The sequence below is a fragment of the Dermacentor albipictus genome, chromosome 3, assembly GCF_038994185.2.
Source record: "Dermacentor albipictus isolate Rhodes 1998 colony chromosome 3, USDA_Dalb.pri_finalv2, whole genome shotgun sequence".
NCBI classification, from domain to species: Eukaryota; Metazoa; Arthropoda; class Arachnida; order Ixodida; family Ixodidae; genus Dermacentor; species Dermacentor albipictus.
The window spans coordinates 3,569,572-3,596,913 of NC_091823.1; the positions used below are offsets into that span (position 1 = coordinate 3,569,572).

The 27,342-nt window shown below is 45.8% G+C and overlaps 1 protein-coding gene across 4 annotated transcripts in view; it reads right to left on the bottom strand.

Annotated features, from left to right (window-relative positions):
• The window catches only part of ds (dachsous cadherin-related 1), a 169,245-nt gene that overhangs the window by 90,318 nt on the left and 51,585 nt on the right, over positions 1-27,342 (bottom strand). For all 4 annotated transcript variants that reach the window (XM_070534964.1, XM_070534961.1, XM_070534962.1 and 1 more), the window contains 3 exons: positions 20,409-20,687; positions 13,634-13,969; positions 291-406 (listed from right to left, as the gene is read on the bottom strand). In XM_070534964.1, the coding sequence (XP_070391065.1) occupies positions 291-406; positions 13,634-13,969; positions 20,409-20,687 (731 nt within the window). The remainder of the gene's footprint in view (positions 1-290; positions 407-13,633; positions 13,970-20,408; positions 20,688-27,342) is intronic.

The window sequence follows — 27,342 nt, forward strand, 5'->3', positions numbered from 1 at the left end:
CCTGCGAGAGTACTTATTATTCATTATAGTGAAGGTAATTTGGTGTCCCGTGCGACTGTAATAACAGGGTTCGGCTGTACCAATGATAGAGTGCTCTTCAGACCACTCTAGGCAAGCAGAAGGACCACAGTATTGTCCCTGGTTTGTGTCATGCCTTGTTACCGTGTTGAGAGGACACTGAAAATGGAGAAGATGCCTCCACGGAGGATTGGCAGCACCCACTTGCAGGTCCAGTTCTTGCAGTTTCATAGCAGCAATCTAGACAGGCATTGATTTAGTAAATGACATACCTGGACATGGATAAGTGTGGTGGTGCCAGCATCATCCAATCGCACCTGCAGCTGGTGCTCGCTGGCAGTTTCGAAGTCCACTTCCCCCACAGTGAACACATCCCCGGAGTGCTGACCTGCAAGTATCCACCCATGGAGCACATCAAAACACAAACAGTAACATCAGCATACGAGTTAATTAAACACCATCACTTATAATGCCATCCAAGGAATCATGAACGAGTTCAACATCTCACCCTTCTTCACACAAGATATCTGATTGTATTACTGATGTTTTCAAGTTCATCAGTACAAATGCAATTTTGCTGTCGACAGCTACCCAAACAAAGGTCTGGCAGACTCTACTAGTATTTGTACTGTTAAATCTTTAGGCTTTGTATGCTTTGTATGCAGTGGGGCTTACCCCACTGGTCCCAAAAGTCAGATTTATCATTACACTTGACTGCAAACTACTACCTAAAACCAAGATTTTTAGGGCTTGTTTTTTTTACAATCCATGACAGTGGCACATCACAGGGTCAGTGATAAATCAAACACTGCCAAAAGTGCGAACTACGAACTTAACAGACTTGTATGTAATGGATTACCTGTAATAATTACTTGTAATCATAACTTTTAGTAGTTTAGTAACTGAACATTTGTTTTGTTTACTCAGTAATGCTCGCTTAATTCAATTACTTTTTTTTTCAGTAACCAATCACATGTAACCAGTTACATTTCTGATGAAACAAAGTACAACAGGCAACACAGCACAGCTTTGAGCACTTTGGCGAGAACCAGTGTCCAACGGGATGAAAACCTATACATGAGTTACCTCCTTCCAGTGATCAGTGTTCTGCAGCAGTGCCTCATTCACCTGAACATGGCAGGCTTGCAGATTTGCACACCCCTCTTTCTCCTGAAAGCACTTTTCGGTGGCCCTCATAGGCGGTCAGAGCTGCTGCTCAATTCTTCTTCACTAATGCAATCTATGTCCATTAAACGTATTTGTTTCTATCTGCTTGATAGATACGCAATTCATATACTGGTACTTTTGCGATTGTAACACACAAACAATATTTTTAGGGCTGAATAATACACACCTTTATATTAGATTACATTACAAATTTGGCCACATTTTCAAGGAATGTGAATGCTTGCTGGTGTCTCGCTATCAGTCATTTAAGTCTAAATGGCTAACGAGTGAAGGGTGCTGGGAGGAGGTCCACTAGATGATGACCCAAAAATTGAAATGGCGCTTCTATGGCTCAATAGCGATTGCCACTTTGAACAGTGATGTCACGAAATCCCCTATGGATGATTTTCAGTTTTTCACTGGCCGTCTGGCCCTATTGAGAGCGCCTTCCTTTAGCCTCAGAAACAATGAAGCACTCCACTTCATAGAAAACCCAGATCTGAGCATTAAAGCATAGAGTAACCACTATCTCTATTATAAGCAAGGTGTTCCTATCTTACAACGCACACATAGAGTGAGTTTTCAGTGTCGCTGCTTATGTCTTCTCAAGATAATGCGGGAAGATTACCAAAAAAATTTTGAAGAGCAATTCTTATTGAAATAAATGTATGAAGGGCTGCAGATGCTGTAATGAAAGAGCTAGGCCAACTCATTCTGTTTACTATATTTGTACAATTTTAACACAAGTAGAGAGGAAAGTAATAAAGTAATTATTGTTTGGCAATTCATCAATTGCTTTCATGGGGCAGTAATTGGTAAGTGTAATCAATTACATTTTAGAAATAAGAAATTGTATGTGTAATCGGTTACTTTTTTTCAGTAAAGACAAACCCACTTATAACAATACTGAAGGGCCAAGAAAACTGCCTCGTTATAACTGATAGTTGTTATATAATCGATAATTGTTATAACCAGGCTGTGAAAAAAAAAGAGCAGAGGGAACAAACATTCAAACATTTTAACTAGACCTAAAGTACAGTTGAATTCATTTACAGTTTTACTGGTTCAACAATACTAAGAATGAGCAGCTACAGCAGTGTGAATTTTTTTGTGGTAAAAGAAACCGCTTACTACAATGTTCCCATGCCTCATCATTAGCTATACAGTCAAACCCACTTATAACAATATTCAAGTGCCACGAAAATTCCATTGTTATAAGCAACAATTGTTATAACCGGGTTGCATGAAAAAAAAAAAATCAAAATGATGGATGGCGAAGCTGTTCCGAGAAAACTACATGGTGGGGAGGCCAGTTCTCCCCACCACCTCCCTCCATCTGGCTTCTGATCGTGTTGAATGAATGAATGTGTGGTTTTTTTATTGGCGCAAGGGCCAGGTATGGCCAAAGAGCACCACGCAGGTGTTAGTGATTTCGCATTGGAATGATGGATTCTATGAAGTTGATGGCTGTAAAGGGGCCTAAAAACACATGGCTGTAAAGGGGCCTAAAAAATAGTCACTGTAAAGTGTGCAAAATGTATGTGTGATAAGATTATGGCAATGACAAATGATGTGTATGAGCATTAAGGTGCATTGCAAATAGTGATACAATATAAAAAATATGTAAGACGCTGAAATTCACTAGAGCAGCACTACCTCGTTAGAGCCCTTGAGACACAAGGGCCTGGAGGCATGCGCTATACAAATCAACTATCACAGCGGCATCCTCTGGAAAGAGGATGCGCTACAAATTTAATGGGCTGATAACATGTAGGACAACATCATTTAAATAACTGAGCACTGCTTTGGTGTTAAAAACCGGTTCTTTACCAAGAAACATAGCTGGGTGGAGAGGGATGCAATAATGATATGCAAGAGGAAAAGGTTTCTTTCTCTCAGATTCGGCTTTACAACACTCCAAGAGGATGTGGAGGATGGTCAGCCTCTCACCACATCGACCACAGGTTGAAGGTTCATTTCCAGTTAGCAGATAATTGTGGGTACCAAATGTGTGCCCTATAGGACATCTGTTCGCTGTGTTTTGTTGGGGAGGGCCAAAAACCTAACTATGGCTTTATAATGTGCAATTTATTATTTATTTCTGCATTTCACATGCATTGCCAGTGTTTTCGCAGTTTCTTTCGTAAGAAAGGCTTAAGATCTCTGATAGGGACCGCAGCCGTAGGAATAGTGGTTAGTGATGTGAGTGATGTGGCCATATTATCAGCTAGTATATTACCCTCGATGCCTCTATGGCCAGGTACCCAGCATATTCCTACATGTTTATGTGATAGATAAATTTTGCATAAGAGAGAGTAGAGTTCATCGAAGACAGGATTTGTATGCTTTTGTAAAGAAATGAGTGCTTTTACAAGGCTTAACAAGTCTGTGAGTATGATTGCTCTGTCAAGTTTTAGTTTCTTTATATTGTGACACGCTGACAAAGAAGATGTCAGCTTGGTCGGAAGAAGACGAAGCTCTGGACTTCGTGCGCTGTCTACCATCTTGTCAGCCGCTACAATTCTTGTAAATATCTTGTAAATATACGTCTGACTGTTTTTAACCCCATAACATTTTGGTGGAGGCTGCGGGATTGTTATCAAGACGGATTTACGCAGTGGGTGCTCCTTGGCTGCATCTACAATGCCAGCACAAGGCGAGGATGCTTCGGGCCCGTCGGCACCCACGGCCACCGTCATTCTAGCACAACCCCGCGACCCAGGAAGCTTTTCTGGCGCCGACGACGCTGATGTTGAAGACTGCCTTCAACTATATGAGCGGGTGAGTTTGAGCAACCACTGGGATCAGACCATCATGCTCGCTAATTTGATATTTTACCTCGCGGGTAAAAGCCATTATTACCAAATGCCGGCGGTTTGAAGAAGCCAAAAGTCGCCACATTGCCCAGCCATTCCCCCGCCTTTCCAACACGGCTGCTACGTCCACCTGTAAAGACCTCCGCAGTCCGCCCACGCCCGATCGCTCTGATGACGTCCTACATATCATCCGATGTGAAATAGAAGCCGCATATCCTGTCACAACCCCAACCCATGGCCCCGACAATGCCAGGCGACTGACTCACTGATACAGTCCGTCGTGCGCCAGGAATTGGCCAACATTGGCTTGACCAACGTTTGCTCAGTTAATCGACCTGACTACACTCCGCCCAGCACTGTCATACGCATCCGCAGCCTGAATGCCCCAACGCAGTATCGCAATCCGGCCGAATAGCGCACTCCAGACGACAAGCCTATATGCTGCACTTGTGGCCGTATCGGCCATATTTCACGTCACTGCCAGTCTTCGTGGATTTCGACCCCCTGGCCCTACCACCCATCCCACGGCCCTTATGCTGCTCCTCGGTTCCCCCCGCAAATACAGCCAGTACATTCTGGCGACACTTCTCTGCCTACCCGCTCTAGCCGCTCTCCTTCGCCATGTCGCCGCTTCTCCTGATCGCCCCCATCTCGCCGATCACTGTCCCCTAGCTCCTTCCGGCGCACCCTTCGGGAAAACTAACGGGTACAGCACCTGGAGGTGATGCTGCCAAACCGACGCGACGCAAAAATCCTCTTCTGACCTTGCCCACACATCGGAACCTCATTAAAGTGAACATGGATGGTGTACCTGTTATGGCTCTGATTGACACTGGCGCGCACATATCTGTGATGAATGCTCAGCTTCGGAATCGTCTCAAGAAAGTCCTCACTCCTGCCCCGTCGCCTGTGGTCCAAGTCGCTGACAGTGGAACACCAGTCGTTTTTGGCATGTGATTGGCTCGTGTGAGTGTCGCCGGACATCATACTTCTGTTTCATTTTATGTTCTAGAGCACTGCCCTCACGACTTCATTCTGGGCCTTGACTTTCTGTGTACACACTCTGCTTTGATAGACTGTTCTGCTGGTGTTGTGCAACTCGCTCTACCTGCTCCTATTGACCCTCCCGATAGTGCTCCGATATGGCTATGTTCCACAGAGCATATTCGCCTCCCGCACCGTGCCATTACCTACATAGGTGTCTCCCCAGTTCCACCTATACCAGACGGTGACTACATCATATCTCCTAATCCGGATGTCCTGCTCTCGCATAACGTCACTTTTCCTCACACCGTCATTACCATTTTGGACGTGTCCTGCCTTCCATTTGTACACTTTGGACTTTGTACACAAGTACTCCCGCGCGGAATATCCCTGGCGCAAATAACGCCGGCCAGAGACTACAACATTTCGGCTTTAACTTGTAACAGCTCCTCGTGTCCAACTCTTGCTTCGCCCCCTGGCCCTTCAAACTTGAATGCCCTAACAAAAATGATTGCTCCCGACCTTCCGCCCCAGCGTGCTAATGAACTACGTTGCCTCCTTGCCTCATACTGGGACATATTCGATCTTGGAGAGCGCCCCCTAGGACAAACATCTGTTGTAAAACATTGAATAAACACCGGTGATGCGAGCCCGATCCATCAGCGACCCTACCGCGTCTCACCTACTGAGCGACAAATCATCTAACATGAAGTTGACAAGATGCTTTCTCGAGACATCATCGAACCTTCTTGCAGCCCATGGGCTTCCCCTATTGTACAAGTTAAAAAGAAGGACAACAGTTGGCGATTTTGCGTGGATTATTGACACCTCAACAAGGTAACCAAGAGGGACATCTATCTGCTACCACGCATTGACAATGCCCTTGACTGCCTGCATAGAGCACAATATTTTTCGTCCATCGACCTTCGCTTTGGCTACTGGCAAATTGCCGTCGACGACATGGACCGCGAGAAGACAGCATTTATTACTCCCGATGGCCTGTATCAGTTCAAAGTGATGCCTTTCGGTTTATGTAATGCCCCGGCCACATTTGAACGAATGATGGACGCCCTCCTACATGGTTTCAAGTGGCCCATTTGCCTATGTTACCTGGACAATGTGATTGTTTTTTCTCCGACTTTTGCGACACACTTCAAACGCCTATCGACGATCCTATCTGTTTTCCGTCAGGTGGAGCTACAATTAAATTCGTCCAAGTGCCACTTCGGTCGTCGGGAAATCTCTGTGCTCGGGCATCTCGTCGATTCTTCTTGTGTACGCCCTGATCCCAATAAAATACGGGCAGTGAAAGACTTTCCCGTGCCAACATGTGCCAAGGATGTTCGCAGCTTCTTGGGCCTTTGCTCCTACTTCTGTCGGTTTGTCCGAAATTTCGCGAACGTTGCGCGCCCTCTCACTCAGCTCCTCAAGAAAGACGCCGCATTCATTTGGGGCCCTGAGCAAGCTGGTGCTTTCACCGAGCTGATTGGGCTGCTTACGTCCCCGCCCATTCTCGCTCACTTTGATGCGTCAGCTCCAACAGAAGTCCGTACTGATGGCAGTGGCCACGGTATTGGCGCTATCTTGGCACAGAAACAACAAGGGCAAGAACGTGTTATTGCTTACGCCAGCCGCCTTCTCTCCTCTGCTGAGCGCAATTTTTCCATCACCGAACGCGAGTGTCTGGCTCTCGTTTAAGCAGTGGGTAAATTCCGCCCTATTTGTATGGCAGCCAATTCACAGTCATCACTGATCACCACGCTCTGTGTTGGCTTTCGTCCCTCAAAGATCCTTCAGGGCGCCTTGGCCGCTGGGCTCTGCGCCTTCAAGAATACAACTACTCAGCTGTATACAAGACCGGCCGGTTACATCAAGATGCGGACTGCTTGTCACGCCATCCTGTCGACCCTCCTGACATTTCTGCAGCCGGCATACCTGTCACCGTTCTCTCTCTGGCTGCTTTTCGCGATATTGGAGCTGAACAACGTCGGGATGCCTCCTTACAAGACCTTATTCAACGGCTCACTTCAACGACGCCCGATCCTTCCCTTTGCATGTTTGAACTCCAAGATGGTATATTGTACCGCTCTAACATGCGCCCAGACGGCCCTGCCCGACTCTTTGTTGTGCCTGAGCATCTGCGTCAGACTGTTCTCGCTCAGCTTCATGATGTCCCGACTGCCGGTCACCTTGGCGTGTCACGGGCCTATGACCACGTTCGTTGGCGCTTTTATTGGCCTGGTCTATACCGTGATGTCTGCCGTTACGTCGCTGCATGTGACCTTTGTCAACGACGCAAAAAGCCGACCACACTCTCTGCTGGTCGCCTTCAACCGCTTGACGTACCATCAGAACCATTCTTCCATGTAGGTGTTGATCTTGTAGGCCCTTTTCCTACGTCTGATTCGGGAAACAAGTGGATTGCTGTAGCAACAGACTACGCCACCCGATATGCAATCACACGAGCTCTTCCAACAAGCTGTGCAACCGACGTCGCCGACTTCTTCCTAGAGAATGTCATCCTTCACTACGGCGCCCCTCGACAGCTCCTCACCGACCGCGGCCGTTACTTTTTTTTTAAAGTTGTCAACGACATTCTGCACTCGTGCACAACTAAACACAAACTTGCTACTGCTTACCATCCACAAACGAGCGGTCTAACAGAGTGCCTTAACCGCACCCTTACTGACATGCTGTCCATGCGTGTCTCCGCTGACCATCGCGACTGGGATGTTGCGCTGCCGTTTCTTACTTTCGCCATAATACTGCCGGCTTCTCTCAATTCTTCTTCGTGTTTGGCCTTTCCTACCTTACGCTACCTATATCTACCTATATGTGACCTTACGCTACCTTTCGACACCATTCTGCCTGCTAGCCTGAATTCCACGTCCGAGTATGCTTGTTAAGCCATACTCAAAGCTCAAGAAGCATGCCATATTGCCCGACGTCGACTTGTGGAGTCACAGGACAATCAGCGGCGCTTATATGATGCCCGCCATCGTGACGTCCATTACGCACTGGGCACCCTGGTTCTCCTTTGGTCGCCGTCGCACCGCGTTGGCCTCTAGGAGAAGTTACTTTTACGTTACTCTGGCCCTTACCGTGTCTTGCGTAGGGTAACTGATGTCACGTACGAAATCGCCCCTCTTGACCCAACCAAGGCTCAGCATAGCTCCGACGTGGTCCATGTCGCACGTCTTAAGTTGTATCACTCGCCCGCCTCCTAGCCAGGACCGAGCCAGTGCTTCCGCCGCCAGGGGTCATGTGACACGCTGACGAAGAAGATGTTGTCAGCTTGGTCGGAAGAAGACGACGCTCTGGACTTCGCACGCAGTCTACCATCTTGTCAGTCGCTACGATTATTGCAAATATCCTGTAAATATACGTCTGACTGTTTTTAACCCCGTAACAATGTGTTTAAGTGCAGATAGTACTGCACAGGCTTCTGCAGCGAAGATACTTGGTAGCGGGTTCAATATGTCAGATTTAGAAGAAGAGGGACCAACAGCAGCATAAGATACACCAGCATGTGATTTTGACACGTCTGTGTAGAATTCGGAGCAGGAGCACTTCGATTGAAGTTCACGGAAATGCATAGCGATTTCGAGGTCAGGTGCATACTTTGTGATCTCTACAAAGGATACATCACAGTCTATCACCTGCCACTCCGAGGGCGGCAATAGCTTAGCTGGTGGCATTAGGTGGTGTTCGAGAACTGGGATGATGATGAATCAATGTTTACTGGGCCCGAAATGAATCGGTGGTGCACGCAGGCACCAAACGGGGTGGTCCCCTAGTTACGGGGCCCATATGTTCCCAGCAGCTCCTGGCCCCTGTCTGTCAGTGCGAGCTGAATCGGTAGGGTGGGGCTGGATAACAAGGTCTCCCATCGCTCAAGGGGTTGGGGATCTATTTCTTCGCTAAGTTCTTTTGCACGCAGTGATAAAGGAAGTCACATAGAGGGTTTATTACGAAAAAGTGTTTTCCACGTCAAGTTGTTAACGGTTGTGAAACACGGATGTTCTTTATTAGAACGCACTTTGAGAAAATAGGTGAAGCTGCTGTATGTTCTCTGAAAATGGAGTGACCACTCATCTGACTCTACATATAGACTTTCGACAGGGCTTGTTCTAAATGTGCCAGTGGCCAGGCGGATACCCATATGATGAATGGGGCCTAACATCTTTAGCGCGCTCTGTGCGGCAGAGTGATATACTACGGCACCATAATCTAATCGTGATCGAACTAGGCTCCCATAAAGATTCAGTAAACACTTCCTGTCCCTACCCCATGTTGTGTGGGATAGGATTTTAAGTAAATTCATTGTTTTTAGACATTTTGCTTGAAGACACCTTATGTGTGAAATGAAAGTAAGCCTGGAGTCAAGTATAACACCTAGAAATTTGTGCTATTTGTTGAAAGCAATTTGTTGGGCGCCCAGTTCTAGGAAAGGATCAGGCACCAGGCCTCTCTTTCTTGTAAAGAGAACACAAGAGCTTTTTTGGGGGTTGATTTTAAATCCATTTTTGGTCTGCCCACTTGGACACCTTGTTTAAGCCCTGCTGTACCTGTCTCTCTCACACATTGTAAGGTTGCACGATTTGAAACCTATTTGTATATCGTCTATGTATGCGGAATAAAAGATGGCCGGTGGTAGAGAAGCACGAAGCGTGTTTATCTCAACAATAAAGAATGTGCAATTGAGTACACCTCCCTGGGGTACACCAGTTTCTTGTATAAAAGGTCGCGATAATACTTTGCCGGTTTTCATGCGGAAGATACGATTCGACAAATAGCTTTCAATTATTTTCAGCATATTTCCACAGATGGCCGTTCTCGACAAGTCTCGCAAGATCCCGCAGCGCCATGTTGTGTCATACACCTTGTCCATATCGAGGAATATCGATAGGAAAAATTGTTTGTGTACAAATGCATTGCGGATATATTCTTCAATGCGCGCAAGATAATCAGTTGTCGACCGCCCTTCTCTGAAGCCACACTGATAAGGATCGAGCATATTGTTGAGTTCCAGGAAATCTATGAGTCTGCGATTAATCATTTTTTCAAAAAGCTTACACAGACAAGTTGTAAGAGCTATCGGATGATAACTTGCCGCTAAGGAAGGGTATTTTCCTTGCTTCAGAACAGGAACCACAATCGCTTCTTTCCATGTGGATGGGAGGTATCCCGCAGCCCAAATAGAGTTAAACAGTGCAAGTAGTGTAACTTGTGTCAGTATGTAAGTTTCTGATCATGTCATATATGACTCTGTCAGGTCCCGGTGCAGAACTTTTGCATATGTTCAAGGCAGCTCTCAACTCGTCAATACTGAAAGGCCGGTTATATGGTTCATTCTGTCTGCATTTACATATGATTGGCTTACATTCTTCTAGTATTTCTTTATGTTTACGGAAGGATTGGGATTAGTGGATTGAGCTCGACACATGCTCAAAGTACTCCCCTAGGGTGTCTGCCTGCTCTTCTAAGGTATTCACTTGATCATTCACCAGAGGCAACGGATTTATTTGCTGCCCTTTTAGCCCCCTTACGCCATTCCAAACTTTCGCCTCCTGTGTGCAAGAACTTATACCTGAAAGGAACCTCACCCAGTTTTCTCTCTTTGACTGACGTTGTATCCGCCTTCCCTGCGATTTTATGTGTTTAAATTCAATTAGATTTCCTGCATTCGGTGACCTACGCAATATTCCCCATGCCTTATTCTGCCTCTTTCGTGCATCTCTACAGTTTTCATTCGACCAGAAAACATGTCTTTTAAGTGGACCACCATTTATTTGTGGGATAAACTTTTCAGCAGCATCAATAATAAAAGCGGTAAGATATGCGACAGCTTCATCTATACTAAAAGTGTTTATTAAATCGCGTGGTAAATGAGTAGATTCTTTAAAATGCTCCCAGTCAGCCGATGCTAATTTCCAAATGGGAACACGGGGAGGGTTGTCATGCTGCATTATTAAGTTTAAAGTTATAGGGAAGTGGTCACTTCCAAAAGGATTATTCATCACATTCCATTCCAGATGAGGCAGAAGGGAAGCAGAGCCTATTGCTATGTCTATGGATGAATATGAATGCTGTAATATGTTGGTTCCTTCTTATTAAACAGGCAGGCACTAGAGGTCAGAATGAAATTTTCAATGAGTTGGCCTCTTGCGTCACAACGCGTGTCTGATTGGTTGTCAAGAGGTCACGTGATTCTAAATTTGTGACGGGAAGCGGAAGTTTTGCAAAATGGAATTTTGCATTTTCATCAAGATGACGAAATGCCACATGGAGGTGCAAATTTTATCGACTAATACTTTTTCCTGGTCCTTGGCAGCTACATTGTGACGTTAGCACTTCAAGAAGAAATTGAGTGGTAGCATGCAGAAGCCTGCTAAATACATTTGCAATTTCCCAAATATGTGGTCGCGGTCCAAGATAGCTGCCATATCAGCTTGCTGATTGACTGAAGGAATATGCCATGATTAGCGTCATGGGAGGGGTCATTCCCTAACCGTCAATTTGGCTAAATGGTGTTGGTATTTGGGTTTCGGGCCATATTTAAAAATAATAATAATTTATTTGAAATAATATTGGTCGAACATCATAAACCTTTTGCGAATTTTTGCACTTTTCACTGCTGCGTTTGTGTTGTAATCAAGATTCATCAACAGAAGTTATGACATGATGCATCAACAAAAGTTACGATAATGGCAGCTTTTTAATTTATAAAGAAGAAATGCACACAAGGTGGCACCTTTAAGTTTCCTCGCGTATCCTCACGCGGTGCGAGTAAGCAGCGAAATGAGCAAGAGATGGCAGCACCGGCGCTTGTGTCGCACAAGCGGATACCTGTGCCGTGCGCAACACTATTGGTGATATTCGGCCACTTCTCAGCCAGCCGAGCCGAGCTGAATCAAGTGCGTTTCGCAAGATAGCGATAGTGCAACCTAGAATGTGCGCTCATTCCGGTGGTAGGTCATGTATGTTGTGTCAAGGTAGAAAACGAGCGTGTTGTCGCCATAATACGATGACTTATTCCATTTCCAGGGGACACGCATCCTAGCTCATAAAGCAGATGACAGCTTGTACACAGCAGACACCATTCTATCACTAAAGTTGCTAATACCCTGTCTTACATGCTTGACAAAGTTATTCCTCAGAATTTTAAGAATGACAGCCCACAAACAAGTGTCATGAAACATAACACTAATAGTGCGTGCCTTTAATGTTAAATCTTCTCAGACTTAAACGCAGTTAAACCTCAATATAAGGCAGTAGGTAAAATCAGAAATTTGCTTCGTGATATCGAAACTTTGTTGTATTAAAATTCGATTTTTATGCAAATAAGTACTGTCACCGATCGATTTTTCTTACACGAAAAGAGGCTGCAGGATTTTCTTAATTATCAAATTTGAATGAGAAAACAATTCCTTTGGACGAACTTGGGAGTCGACGACGAATGATACAATTTCATGCCACGTCGACCATATCTTCACATAGGCAGTACGAATTAAGCGAAGCCAACCATGCTTTCGCATGCACTTTGCCCCCACGACTGATAGCATCGCCCGCACTGGGATGACGCTATCATGAAAAGTGCCGGTAGCGGGGAGCGAATGCTTTATTTGCCTCTCGCTCCAACGGGTCACCAAAACTAGAGATTATGCAACCTTCAATACTAAATGTGGAGGAAGACAGCTTACATGATGTCGCGCCGTCTCAGCACACCCACTTTTTTGCACACACAGCAGATTACCTCTAAAGCAGGGTGCGCAGCTGCGTAGGCGCTCAGTTGCGCTTACAGCCATGCATAGCAATGGCTGAGACGCACACCAGAAATTGGGCCACTCGTAACATGACCCCCCTCCTCCACTCCGCACCTCGTGTGCGCTTGATCACGTTACCACGAGCTCGCTTCCTTCCCCCTCTTTCCCTTTTCTCCACGAGGAGACGGCACTCGTGCGTAAAGCCACCATCTTTCTCACACTTTCACTCGCACCTAAAGCATAAACTGCACGAGGCGCGATAGGATCTTATCACACTTGGACTTTATACGAAACATGATGCAGCTTCAGTTGGGCCGTCGCTCTTGTCATGTCACGTGAGATTTGAGACGTGCGTTTGCAAGCAGCCACTTGTAATTAAATCATTTGAACATCTGCGTCAGCTGAAGCTTCCGTTTATTCTCAGCATTCCTTTGCTGCGGAAGCGAAATTCCGTTATATTGAAATCACATACAAACACACTTTGTTATATTGAGGTTCTAATTACATGGTGTTCTATGGACAAGAGGCTATGAAAAGTAAATACTTCATTATATTGAGGTTTTCGTTGTGTTGAAGTTCGTTATATCGAGGTTTAACTGTAATAAAAGCACGAAACAATAACAGAAACATGAAAATTACGAAATTTTTTGGCGCTGCTGTGCACTCCTCCGGATCGGCTCACGCAAAAGGGAGGATTTCTAACAGTCAGCTTGCCTTCGTGCATAGCGTTCGTCGCCAGTGTTTCCCCGGTAAACATTACGGTTACGTAAGTTGCAGTGGCTGGGAAAGGTGAGAAGCAGTCAGGGATCTTTGAAGGCTATTGCGTTCCACCAGTCGAAGCTTAAGTATCCTCCAATCTTTGTGTATGAAAGTACAGCTCACCAACATCAAAGACATGTGGATCCCCCAAGAGGCAAAAGGTGGCCCCTGCTGGGTGTGGTGCCAGGGAGCCCAACACAGTGCCTGCAGCCACTCCCTCACGGACGTGCATCCTGCGGGTGGAGCCACCAGCAGCCACTCCAGGTGGCTGGTGAAGGCCCAGCACACGCACCAGCAGTGCCAGCCGAGCCTCACGCTGTGGCAGGCCCCCATCGTGTGCCACCAGCACCAGTGAGAACTCCTCCTGGCTCTCGCGGTCGAGCACCAGCCGTGTGGTCAGTCGGCCAGTGTGTGCATCCACGGCAAAGGCCATACGCCCATCTCGTTGCTGACCGCTGCCTGCAGTGCCATCATGCCAATCCTCTTACCGACAGAATGCTCATCAAACTCCAACAAGATGGCTAAGCTCACCTTCCACAAAACAAATCTATCTTAATTTAACATGCATCACACATGGAACATGGGCCATTTTCTCCAGCAGAGCAGTCCACTTGTTTAATACAGGTAGCCCACCAGAACAGTGACAAAAGTGCTTTTATAAGTTACATGTACCCAAACAGGCAGTTCTGAAAAGTTTACACAGAATGCACAATTTGAGGGGTGTAAAGTTCTTGTAGAAAGTGTGCAAATTAAAATATGTAGTGACCAGAGCTCTTAAGGAAGTGCTCCCTTGGTGGCCATTGCCCGAAAAACCAGCGTACCTACACTCCAAAGCACAAACACACCGCGATTTGAGCCAGTGCACCAAGGAAGGAAGATGGTCGATGACGGCGAGCAAGATTCCTCCAAAGATGTTCTTCAGTTACATGCGAGTCCCGGTCAGTGACGGGACACGGAGAGACTGGTGAGCAGCTTCTGCGCCAGCTGTGGGGCCCACATAAACACCGCCTGTGTCAGTTCCATGATGCGCAGTGCTGGGGACATGGAAAAACCAGGCACACTGCTAAGGTCTGCCGGTCTCAGAGCCAGCCTGACCCATGTCAAAATTCCGAAGCTGAAGGCCGGACGCACAGTTTCAAGACCACTCCTCGAACAAACATCTCTTACTGCGATGACTTGGCGATGATTGCTATCAACAATATGCCTCAACCCGCCAAGTAGAAACTACATGAGGATGGGGGAGTCAGAATCGAAGGTGCACAGTGTCAGATGGAAGTGGACTCGGGATCAACTTTTTTAATCATCTCCTACGCCACCGCCGGATGTATTTTTCCAAAGGGTTGTGTCCCAAAGCCGCAACCACTTGACATCATCATGAGGAACTATCAATCCAAACATATCGATGTGCGTGGGATTGCTACCGTCCAAGTGCAGTTCAAAAATTTTGACGGCCCACTCTGCCTTGTCATTGTTAAGTGCAAGCACCCAAGCTTTCTCGGGCTGGAGTGGTTTCCGGCGCTCGGTATCGATATCACAGGGGTGCAACATATCGACCAGCTACAATTCTCACTCAATAACATATTCAGAGACTTTGCCTCTGTGTTCTATGGAACACTGGGCTGCTACAAGGGACCACTCATGCAGTTTGCACATAATCCTGCAGTTGTAGCTATCCGCCTGAAAGCAAGAAGGGTTCCTTTAGCGCTTCGACCTAAAATTGATGCCGAGCTATACAAACTGTTACAACAAGGCGCCCAGAGCCAGTTGATCACGCTTGTTGGGAAACCCCTATTGCTGCTCAACTGAAGGTAAATGGGGACGTCCGTATCTGTGCAGACTACAAAAGCACAATCAACAAAGCCTTGCAGCAGCACTCATATCTGGTGCCAGTGGTCAGCCATCTGCTGGCATGCATTCCTGGTGGAGCTGTTTTTGTAAAGCTAGATTTGGCACAGGCCTACCAGCAGTTTCCAGTGACAGATGAATCTGTAGACGCATGGACCATTGTGATTCATCGGGGTGCTCTCCACTTCTGCTGGTCACAATTCGGGGTCAGCGGGGCACCTGGCATCTTCCAAAGTTTATTAGAGAAGCTACTGTGCGAATAACTAGGCATTATTTCGTATTTTGACGATGTCCTAATTTCGGGAGCCTCGCACCAAGAATTGCTTAGTCAGCTTCTAGAGGTCCTCCAACGTTTCCAAGATGCTAGGCTTGAGGTCAAAAAAGAAAAATGTCAGCTAGGAGTGACTGAAGTGCAATTTCTAGGTTTCTGAGTCAATGTGGAAGGAATCCACCCGACACCAGCCAAGATGCAAGCCAATGTTAAAGGGCCCCTCACAAGGCCCCATAGTAAATTTTCGTTATAAGCTGGAAGTTGCTATGCACTTCTAGGAATTGTTCTGCCAAAAAAAAAAATTTCAAATTTGCTCATTAATAGTCGATAGAAATATTTCAGTGCCGCGAACCCATGATTTCAGCAGGCAAGCTCCGCTGCCAAGCATGACACTCTCTCCACTCGGCCTGTCAAGCCTTCGCAAGCAAAATTCCTTCCCTGCACTCTCCCATACCGGACCTCAAGGATCGCATGATGCATATGTCATGGGCCCCGCCTTCATTTTTTTTCTCGCTTTTTTTTTTCCGCCGCTGCACACTTCTGCTGACGGCGCTGCACAAGTTGTTGTGATTGTCTCATTTCACACAGTGCATGATTTTTCGCGCAGTGCACAAGGACACATGACTAGCAGTGTAATTCAGCGCTACACGAATACTGAGGCAGAACAAGTGGGTCGCAGAGCATGATAAAGCGCTGGAACACGCACATGTAACTGCACGACCATAGGAAAAGGCAGACGAAGCAGAAGTACATCTCTCTTGCTTCGGCGCGAAGTAAAACAAAAAACATGCAGGCATTCCGTTTGTATGTATTATTATTTCTTTAAACTTCAATTCGTCAATTTAAGCAACAGATCACAGAAATAACAGAGGATCCCTTGAATAATTCTAGAAGTGACGTGTCACCACGAGCAATGTCACACTGCGGACATGAGTACGTAGGCGTAGGGACACGAGTATGTCACTGTCCGGCTTGTAGTGCGGTCGCCCTGAGGGAAAGAGAAAATGGTGTTCAGATTGAAATTTCAGACCTCTCTGTGGCACGTAGCGATGTAATTCTTTGCAAACACGATCATTATCACGCCTTGTATGCTATGTGCTTGTCAGCTCAAAATGGCCAGGTGAGGGGCCTTTTAAGGCACCGCGGCCTTCAAAACAAAGCTGAGCTGCAGTCATTCCTGGGTTTTCTAAATTTCTATCATGCCTTTCTGTCACACAAAGCCACTATTGCAGAACTCCTGCACCGTTTGTTGGATAAGAAGGTGCCCTGGCTGTGGGGAAACCCACAACAGATGGCGTTTGACCATGTGAAGCAGCTACTAGTGTCTAACCAAGTGCTGACACATTTTGATGAGAAGAAGCCGATCACTCTCACTGATGATATGTCCTCATAGGTAATAAGAGTGGTGTTACAACAGAACCGCTTGTTGGCCTAGTTGGTGCTTGCTAAAAGACATGTTTTTTGCTGCAAGTTAAAACACATACAAAAGAGGAAGACACACAGAAGACAACACGGGCAGCATTTCCAACTGATTTAGTTTCGGTGGTAACCCAGAAATACATACACATACATGCATACGCTAACTGTTCACGAACCTAGGTTATCCAGCGGTCAAACAATCTCATTTCCGATTTGTAGAGCAAGACAGATGTATCACTAATGCAACTTGAACCTTTCTTTTTTATATCATAAGCTTCTATTAGCTCACATGCTGTTTGATTTCTGCTCCTACCAAGAATCTTAATCTCACGAAAGCGTGGTTGCAGTTCGCTGCCAATGTTTCATGCCATCTTTCATTCGATTTAGTTTATGTTCCCTGGTTCATTCATTTATGCCCGTGTATCCAAAAACCACGTAAGCATGGCTTAGTCCACATCAGCTTAACGACAATTTGATCCTTTTTTTTCCTTCGAACTCATTATGGACTCCACTGCACTGCGAATGCTTTCTTTTGCATTCAAGATAGTCGGCAGGTTGCTGGCTGGGATGTTGAACCGAGCAGCAACATCCTCTTTCTCGCCCTCGGCTACCGCATTAACAATTGATAGCTTGTCCTCGGACAAAACTTTGCGCTTCCTCGCCAAACTCATTTCCGAAGTCAACAAACACTGTGAGAAGTGCGCGATACACTGCAGAAGTTAACACTCACATCGTGTCCACTGTCATGTTCACACAGCTCCACCACCGTGTCATGCCAGTGCCTCCTCTAACTAGACGCCTGCCTTTCCCTCTCCATTTTACACCTGTCCTCTTGGTATGGCCACTGGAGCTGCCTCATGGAGGAAGCTCGTAACACACTGGAGGCTGCGCTGGCTGCGCCGCTGCTGCCGCGCCACTGGTAAAACTCGAGCAGATGATGACCACATGTTGTGATGCATGCGTAAGCACACAAAATTCATGCTATTTCTTCGTTCATTCAGCTTACCACAGTACGTTTTGCACAGTAATGTGCCATTGCTGCATGCCACAATGCTCATCTAGTCAGAGAAAAAAGGGACTCAGGCATGTCTTCATGAGATACCTTCCAACAGCAGTTTGCGTGACCAGTGGCTTTGGCGATTTTGGGTAAGGATTAAGTGCCATCAAGTTACCCTGTAGTGCCCTGTAGTGTGCAGTTAGAACTTCACACTATGGACTTCAGGAAAGACTTACGGAGTGGCTGCTGAAGCCAGTTATCGTGCCCAGTGTTTTGACAGTTTTTGATGAACACAAGCACCCTTAGACCAGGGCCTCCTGCGCTAGCCACGAGCGCGGAAGCTACCGACTTGGCCTGTCGACAGCAAGCTGCACTGACGAGGGTCGCGTGACTCCCACGGTAGGGTTGTGAGCGCCGCTCTGTTGTTCTGGCTTGCAAATGAGGCAGGGAGCCTCCAATGGAAAAGGAAGCGACGTCGCAGACATCTAGTTAGAGAAGGCACTGTCCATGCCAGTGCACATAAGCCTAAAGAAAACTGAAACAGGTAGGCACAGTAGTGATACCTGGTGTCACCATGCATAAGTGAAAAATGCAGAGGCTGATCCGCTTGTCACAGAGCAGCGCTAGGAAAGCTAGCGACTTTCATCATCATCATCATCATGGCACACTGGATCAATTGCTCTGGCTCGCTGCAATCACATGCGTTCCCCTCATGATCGGCCGCTTGCCTTATTTATGAATTACAAAAGTTACGCATTATTTACCAGACTTTTCAGTTGAGCTACTGCTAACAATAATATCATATTTACACGATTGTAAGTCGACCACTATTTCTAAATATGAAAATCTGAAGGGGGAGGGGGGGGGTCGACTTACAATCGAAACCAAAACATGGCACCGCCAAAAAAGCGAGACCAACAGGAGCTACAGCATAGTTAGAATTTTATGTTTGCTCTATGGCCCTACCCGTAGCTTTTCGCTATCCCACGTGTTTACTCACTTTTTGGAAGGGTTTTTCAACATTTTAAGGAGTTTTACAGTGCACACAACACTCATGAGGGGGTGTCAATAGTTGATGGAAGCACCACTGTTCCATTCGGGGGCGGCACCTTCAGAACGGCGGCACTTGCGGGGAACATCGGTAGTTATGGAAGAGCAGACACCGCTTGCGGGTTTCTCTTTGCCTGTTGCGCTTAGCTTTCTCTATAGTTGGACGAAAGGCATTGGTTTGACGGGTTCCACTTGACTGCCGGCTACGTGCTACTTCTATGCTTCCTCACTCCTCATGATTGCTCCAGGCTTGGTAATCATTCGGCACTCGTTCACAGCAGCATTCAAGAGGACTGCCATCCTTTACGCCGAAGAAACAAATCACTGCACAGCAGGCTGCAAGTTCGATGTTTCTGAATGGGTGGTGCGAGAGTGGCGACTGCAGCGAAGCGAAATTTTCACCTGTGACGGCAAGTGAGGAATTTCCCACGTGCCGAAGTCTGATGCTTTCCAGAGCTGTAGGCTAAGCTTGCGGCGTACGTTGCTGAAATGCGCGATCGGTCCTCGCTAGTGAAGTGCGACATGGTCATGAAACAAGCCCAGATCTTCGCCTTTTAAGGACCTGCTCCGCCGTGAGTACAACGAATGGCTGTCGGCAGAAGACCGCGAAATTATGCCAACTGGACCTGTCAAAAGAGCCTCCCTGACGGCTGCGTGTGGTTGGGTGCATTCGGCGTGGGCTGCTGTTCCGCAAGATGTCGTGGTACGGTCGTTTGCCAAATGTGAAATTTCGCGGGACAACGATGCCGTGTGGGACCGTGGCAACGATGACGATGGCAGCACTAGTGAAGACGAGTAGTCCAGTGACCATGTCAGCTACTAAAAAATTTTTGTTATCGAATGCGCCCTCGGGTATGCTCTTTTTTTTTTATTTCCTGTCACGCGATATGGGGGGGTCAACTTACAATCGTGTAAATACGGTAAATGATGAGCGTTGAAAATTTGTTACAACAAGGTCAATTGCCACAATGCATTTGTTACGTAGAGGTCAGAAATACATCAGCTTCTATGGGGTGGCGTTGGGGAATGGAAAAAATTTGTTAAATCCAGGAATTCGCTACGAGGTTTGCTACACCCAGGTTTAACTGTATATGTATATCTGCCACAGTAATAACCAGAAATGCATTTCAATTGAACTGGTCATTGAAAACAAAAATGCAGGAAGACACTTGTTCAAGCCAACCAGAACGAAACAATGCTCCCCTCACTGGATGACATTGTACACAAGTGGGCACATGATAGCCATAGCTGTGTGGTTTCAAAGTGATTTTTCTGATTAAGACATCAGTGGGCTCCAATAAGAGGAGAGGCCAAACCTGGAACAATCTCGTAGATGACCTGACCGTTGGGCCCATCATCAGCATCCACAGCACGCACTTGCACCAGCTCACTACCAGCAGGCTGATGCTCACGCACACTCAGCAAACGGTCCAGGGGTTCCACAAAGATTGGTGCATTGTCATTCTCGTCGGCCACCAGAATCCGCAGCCGTGCTGTGCTCGAGAGTGCAGGTGTGCCCTGGTCTTGAGCTTGTACCAGCAGCTCGTAACTGGCCTGGGCCTCACGATCCAGGGTGGCCAGGCTGTGCACATCACCTACACACAGTAGCAGCAATGTCAACACTAGCAGCACTGTTGCACCATCTTCATACGGCACTCATGTGGGGCACACACACCTCTAGCACTCATTGCTGTCCCAATGCTGATGAAGTGAAGCTCATGGTTCGTGCAATGCATGGCAAGAAAGCCTCACTGCTTTTTACAAGGAAGCTATCAGTGAAACTAAAAGTGCTCAAGGACTTTATACGCACATTGTCACGTTTTTTCTCAAAAAGAAAAATAGATCACTCACAACACGGTTTATAGATTGAGGAATATGGCACATGTTAGGGACAATGTGCAGGCAAATTATGAAATGTCTAGGTTAATTAGCGAATAAATGAAAACTGCTAAACCCTTGTCTATAGCCTGTTTAGGGGCATTGTGAAATGTTCAAAATGTTTCCCCGCTCCCGAGAGAAGCAACAACAGCAGAGACATAACATTTAAAGGAAATAGGGGCCATATTTATGGGACACGTGTAGCAATAGTTTGAAGCATGTAGGCTATATTGTGGTTTGAAAATAATTACTGAATAATTGTTTTCTCCCAGATTTTGTGCTTTTGCGAGACATGTAGTTGGTTTCCCCAGTTTTCTTGGTGAACTATAAGGGGTACATTGTTTCTATTTCATTGAAGTAGAAAGCATCTTGTGAGTGTCAAACAATAAATGTTAAATCTGTGTAAGTTAATTACCACCTTTGTAGTAAATTACTTATTCAAGTCTTCCAGAGTGTCATACCACCATTATCTGTAATGTTTGAATGTTTACCAGAGTCTTTAAATAAGTGTACATGACGCCGAGCTCACATTGAGTAGAAATGGGGGATACATTAAGTGTAACATCCAGGATTCATGCGGAACATTTGACTCTAAATTCAAGGAGAATTCAAGGATTTCAAGGATGCTGAAAGTCAAAATTCAAGGAGGGGGGAATGAAGCTTACATATACACTGATAAATTATGAAATCTCCTTTTTACATTTCAGGCCACTTTTCTAAGCTGACTTTCCCATTGTAGTAATATCAATCGCCTTCTGGCATGATGGTTAATAGTGTCCAACTACAGCCAAAGATAGTCGCCGTGTTAATGCCAAATGGCTGAAACTTACTTTCCGCGTAGCAATTCTAGAGCCTAGGGATCGAAAATGGAACCATGATGGCTGTGGCATAAACCAACTAGCAACACAACAAAATGGTGGCACAGCTTGGTCGTTTGATCTGGCTTTGTCTAGCTCCGCAATGGCAATGGTTATTTAAACAAGCATGTTGTTGGTGGCTGTGGACACTTCACTTTGCAATCGTTTAGCGACATTCTCAAAAGAAAATACATATCTAGGATTGTTTCCCGACAGACAGTGTACACGGCATAGCCACTATGCAAAGTTTGTTACTTTGAATGTTCAAAGGTCGCCCCCAACCCACGTTTTAAAGAAATTCAAGGAGCACATTTATTTTTAATAGTTTTAAGGGCCCTTCCATCTCGTTTTCCAAATTCAAGGGTTTGCAAGTAGGGACATGCAAATACCGAATACAGTGAAACATCATTTCTACAAACACCACATTAACAAACTTTTCGGAAATCCCCAGCTAACTGCTTATAGCTTCAATGTAAAAATATTTCAGTATTACGAACTTCACAATACGAAACGTTTCAGAATGATCGTTACTTAATTTCCATATCATGTTAACAATGACTCAGTACTACAAACTAATATTCCGAAATGATTCTTATATTATTTCCATCTATCCCTTACAGCAGCTGGAACAGTAGGCTAGCAGACGACATGACGCAGAAAGCAGACACTGCAGCGCATGGGTTCGAAAGACCTGAGATGGTATAGACCATTTTTTCATGGGCACCACCATATTGCTACGCAGTGGCGCCATCTATGAGCAATCAGCATGCTCGCTGGGGCGAGCGCTCCGTTCTGCATGGCAGGTATACGCTCCGCAGTAGTTGCTGGCGATTGTTTTCGGGCTCGTGCGGTCTATGTAGTGTGACATGCGTCTTGCATATGGTAAATGGTTCTGTGAGACATACTGAAGTGGTTCAAGTTGGTATGGCCAGACTTTCTGCTGGCGTTGAGGCAGATGGAGCACACAGCGCAGTGTGCACGCGCATATTTGAGCCTACCATCAGCCTCGAAGACCAATTGTGTATTTCTGAATGTTCCATTCACTAATGTGACCTTATTGCAGTATTATTATCTAGTTCTAAGCTGTGGTTTAGGAGCAATAAGACTTACGCAACGATTGTAACAGTGTGGGTACCGTTCTGCTAAGATAGGAGCTGTGCTGTTATACTTTGACAAGCGTTCAAACTGTTAGCGGCAGATTACATTGCACGACTACTTGGTTTGGTGGATGAGGTTCCCCCCCACAAATAAGATTGTTTTAGTTAGTAATAACAGCACACCTTACAGTGTGAATTAAGCTTGTCCAGCAAAGCGACCGTTTACGAACTGTGCGAGCGTCCTAAGCAGTGGTAGGTGCTGGATTACAGATATCTTATATATCTTCTACAGATATCTTCTATATAGCGCATTGTCCAAGCATACGGCATCAATCTTTATACATCTATAAACATCGTGAGGCATGAATATGCAAGGTCGTATTGCGGCATTAGCTTATTTTCTCCTTTTTTGAGAAAGAGGATGATAATCGAATTTATTTTCCCAGTTGTGTTCGTTCTGTTCTCTACGACGCACTCACACGTATTACGGAAATTTTGTCCGCAAAAATAGCCATCGCATCAATCCCTCTCATATATTATGGCTTTGCAGGGCAAAAAGGGAATACCGAAGCCAATAGCTTATAAATGTATAATGCTGGTTCACCAACCGCAATGATCGCTGTGTTGAGCAGCACCATCAGCCTCATGCAGGAGGCTAGTGCAGACATATAGTGATTTCAAGCCCACTAGACTTGAAATGCGTGAAAACAATACCAGTGTATCACAAAGATTTAATAGCGCCTGCCGCTCAGATGTTTTGTGGCTGCCTTAGGTTGACCGTACACGAGCATGCGCTCTTATGTTTTAGACCCAACGCCAAGCGATCAGATAGGGAGCAGATTTACCATGTCATGCTGGTAATGCAGAGACACCGGCTCTCTTCAAGAATTATAACCAATATATGCAAAATAGTTATTATATAATAATATACGCAAACAGATACACACACTGTGGCTGATAATGCGTGTCACATGTATGCGCCCTGAAGAGATATTTCCGCGTGTGTAGTTACCGATGCACTGAAAGGCTTCCCTGACGACATTATATGAACAGACATTGCATAAATTACACAAAGTACGATCTAAAACAACTCGAAATCGTTCCGCAGCATGCAACAGCAATACTTTTAAAGCAGTGCTGCGCCAGATCGCACAAGCCGGAGATGAGGAAAGGCTCGCTGTGCACCCTTTCCTCCTCGCACGATGAAAAGGTTCATAGGAGGAGAAAAATGCCGGAGGGTGGGAGGGGAACGTTCTTATTTCTATTGAGGAGGCCATGACGCATCAGGTCTTGCGAGCGCAGGTGTCGCCCAGACTAGTGTCGCCTAGCGAGAGAGGCGCATCTCGTTATTCCTTCGCCCTTCTTTCTACGCATGCCTCTTTTTTCCTTTGTGCTTCTTTCTGCAGCCATACCAGCCACACGCATGGAGAAATGTAACCTTTGCACTCGTGGAGATGCCACAAGGTCACATTTTCTGGATGGTGTCGTCTACAAGTGCTTGCACTTTGAAATAGTTCAGGTATCCACCTCAAGCGAGACAAGACGGTTGCAGTGGGTGTCCATGGCAAGGAACCTTAAGAACAAACAAAAAGAAACATATGCTTTATAGGGGACATAGAGCTTCTTTGTCGGTGGTTTTCTCAGCGTCAGCATCTCTTTTGCGCGCGCCACTCCAGTGCTGCCGTGGTGCTTGGCGGCAGAAACAACAGCCAAGAGCGATGTTTTCATGGATAGTTCATATGGTGACAAATTATGAACTGATGGATATCTGATTGGTTGAATGGTTAATTTTGAGGCTTTCACTATAACAGCCTTTCAGAATAACAAACAATTTGCCACGTTCCCCTGTGTCTTCCATTGTTTACGCGCTGGTTAATAAGTATGCACCCTTTCCAACTCGCCCATCTTTCTACCTCACTAGCTACAACTATGCTTTTAAGGTTTTTTGCAGACAATTGCATTATATACCATACGATAACCCCCGATGACCATTTATTATTATTACATAATGACCTTAACCATGTCATCTTGAAGAGGCAGCGCAATATGACGAAGACAGAAGGCAGGAACACACAGGACAGCGCTGTCCATCACATGAGCGCTGTCTTGTGTGTTCCTGCCTTCTGTCTTCGTCATATTGCGCTGCACCTTCAAGATCTTTAACCAGTACCAACTTGCCCAAATGTCGATCCTTAACCTTGTCAGTTTCTGGTGCATTACATGGCAGATGACCCTAAACTTAGACAACTGTAAAATTATTCTTTTCTCGCGAAAACATCTAGCTTTTTTTTACATCATACAGTCCCCAACCGATAAATCGGACACCAATAACCCGGACAGCTTCGCGGCACCACTAATGGCCCCATAGACTTAATGTGTAAATACAACCGATATTTCGGGCAGCCGCCAGTTCTACATTCGATTATTAGGACTCTGTCCATGGCTGTAGTGTACGCCGGCGCTCTGCCGCCATTATCTGCTCTGGCAACCTCGACGAGACGTCAAGTACGGCCTCAGAGATTTGGGACACCAAGTATGGCCTCAGAGATTACACACTAGATGGTAATCTCTAAGGCCTTGCCTTGGTCGAACCACTATGCCTCAGAGATTTAGCTGCAAATGCCAATCTTGAAGGCTTTGTCTGAATTGTGAGGTTGCACCAACATCGCGATCATCACATCTATTCTGGCACCACCACGCATGGCCCGCTCTGTCTGTTGAATTTGCTTTCTGGACAGTGTCCCACCATTCTGTGCTTGTTTGTTTGTTTAGTATGTGTACCAGACAACGCTCTGCTGGCTTCAAGAAGTCTTTCTCGTTAAGTTATTGACAGGCCGCATCAAATGACACCAACGGTGCCTTTGCAGTCCGAATGAGCCCGGCTTCGCAACTCAAGAGCCTGAACTGCCGCCTGCCACAATGAGCTCAAATGTAGACATCATTGATGACCTGCTAGGCTGCAGTGTGCAAACTCCTGCTGCTGTTACATTTGAAGAATTTTCAGACATTAACAGTGCGGTGTCGTTGCGTGCAGAACTGAAGGATGACGAAACAATGGAGCAAGATACTGTGACTATAATTCGGATGATGATGATGTGCTGTGTGCTTCGGAGCACATCCACCTGGATCAGCATGCATGGCAGGCGCATCGATTCAGGCGGCTGTGTCCAGAGCCTTCACTTGAGGATCTAACTCAAGCCTTTGCAGTCCTTGCCATCGGCATACAGAGACAACACAAAACTGGCAGAAATACAGGTGGACTTGTTGCACATAGCGGAAATGTGTGCAGCAATGAATCGACCACTTCTTCTTTGCACAGGGGCCTTAACACGTAAATAAAATAATCGTTTTTGGATACATTCATTTTTTCGGACAATCAATAGTTTGGATTTACTTACGTTCCCTGTGGAGTCCGAACGATCGGTCGTCGACTGTAAATAACACCATTGTCCTTCTGACATTGTTCTAGAAGTACCTTGGCATTGAACTTGCAACAAATCTTTCCTGGAGTACACAAATAACAGCTACCTGGATAAAAGCCTAAAAAGCTCTGGATTATCTCCGAAAGAACTTGCATAAATCCCCTTCTACAGTTTGTAAATTGGCATATCAGATTTTTGTTTGCCCACAGTTAGAATTTACTTCATCAGTATGATCCTCATACTAAAATTATTTAGTTTGTATGCTAGAATAAATTGAAAATAGAGCAGTGCGCTTCATCACAAGTAACTATGACAAAACTTACAGTGTAATGAAAATGAAAGCAGGTATTTCACTCCAGCCACTTGAAATTTGTCGCACAATAAATCTGTTTTGCCTTTTCCATATACAGGGTGTTCTATGTAACTTGTGCCAAGAATTTTAAAAAAGTTGTTAACCACAGTTGAATGAAACCAACGGCATATGGTTTCCTGTCATGTGGCGCTCCTTATAGTACTTTTTATATTCCGCTTAATTAGTTAATTAACCAAGATGAATTATGCAAAATTTTTAATATTCACTTTAGGGCCAAGTGCATTTCGTGTTATGGTAAAGGGGGTTCAGAAACGTCCGATCCAATTTTTTGTGGCAACGTATGTGCGGTTCTTTCTTTTTCGGCTTTTAAAGAAAGTCCATGAAATATGGAATAAAACCACCTGACTGCACTCATGCGGTATCATATTGCAGCGCTCTCAAACGTGCATCCAGCCTATTGCTTATCAGGTTCAACGGTGCTTCCTTTCTGTGCGCCACCGCCAAAAGTGCTGATGCACTATGAAGCTGATGCCTAGAGCCGTAGCTGTTCACTTTACCACGGTCTGCGCACACAGTTCTTTCACACAAACCACGACTGAGAGCACTGCAATATGATTGAGAGCACTGCAACCAGTTTGCAAAAGGGTTGTGTCACCGTGAAGAAGGCCATCTGGCTCCCCGCA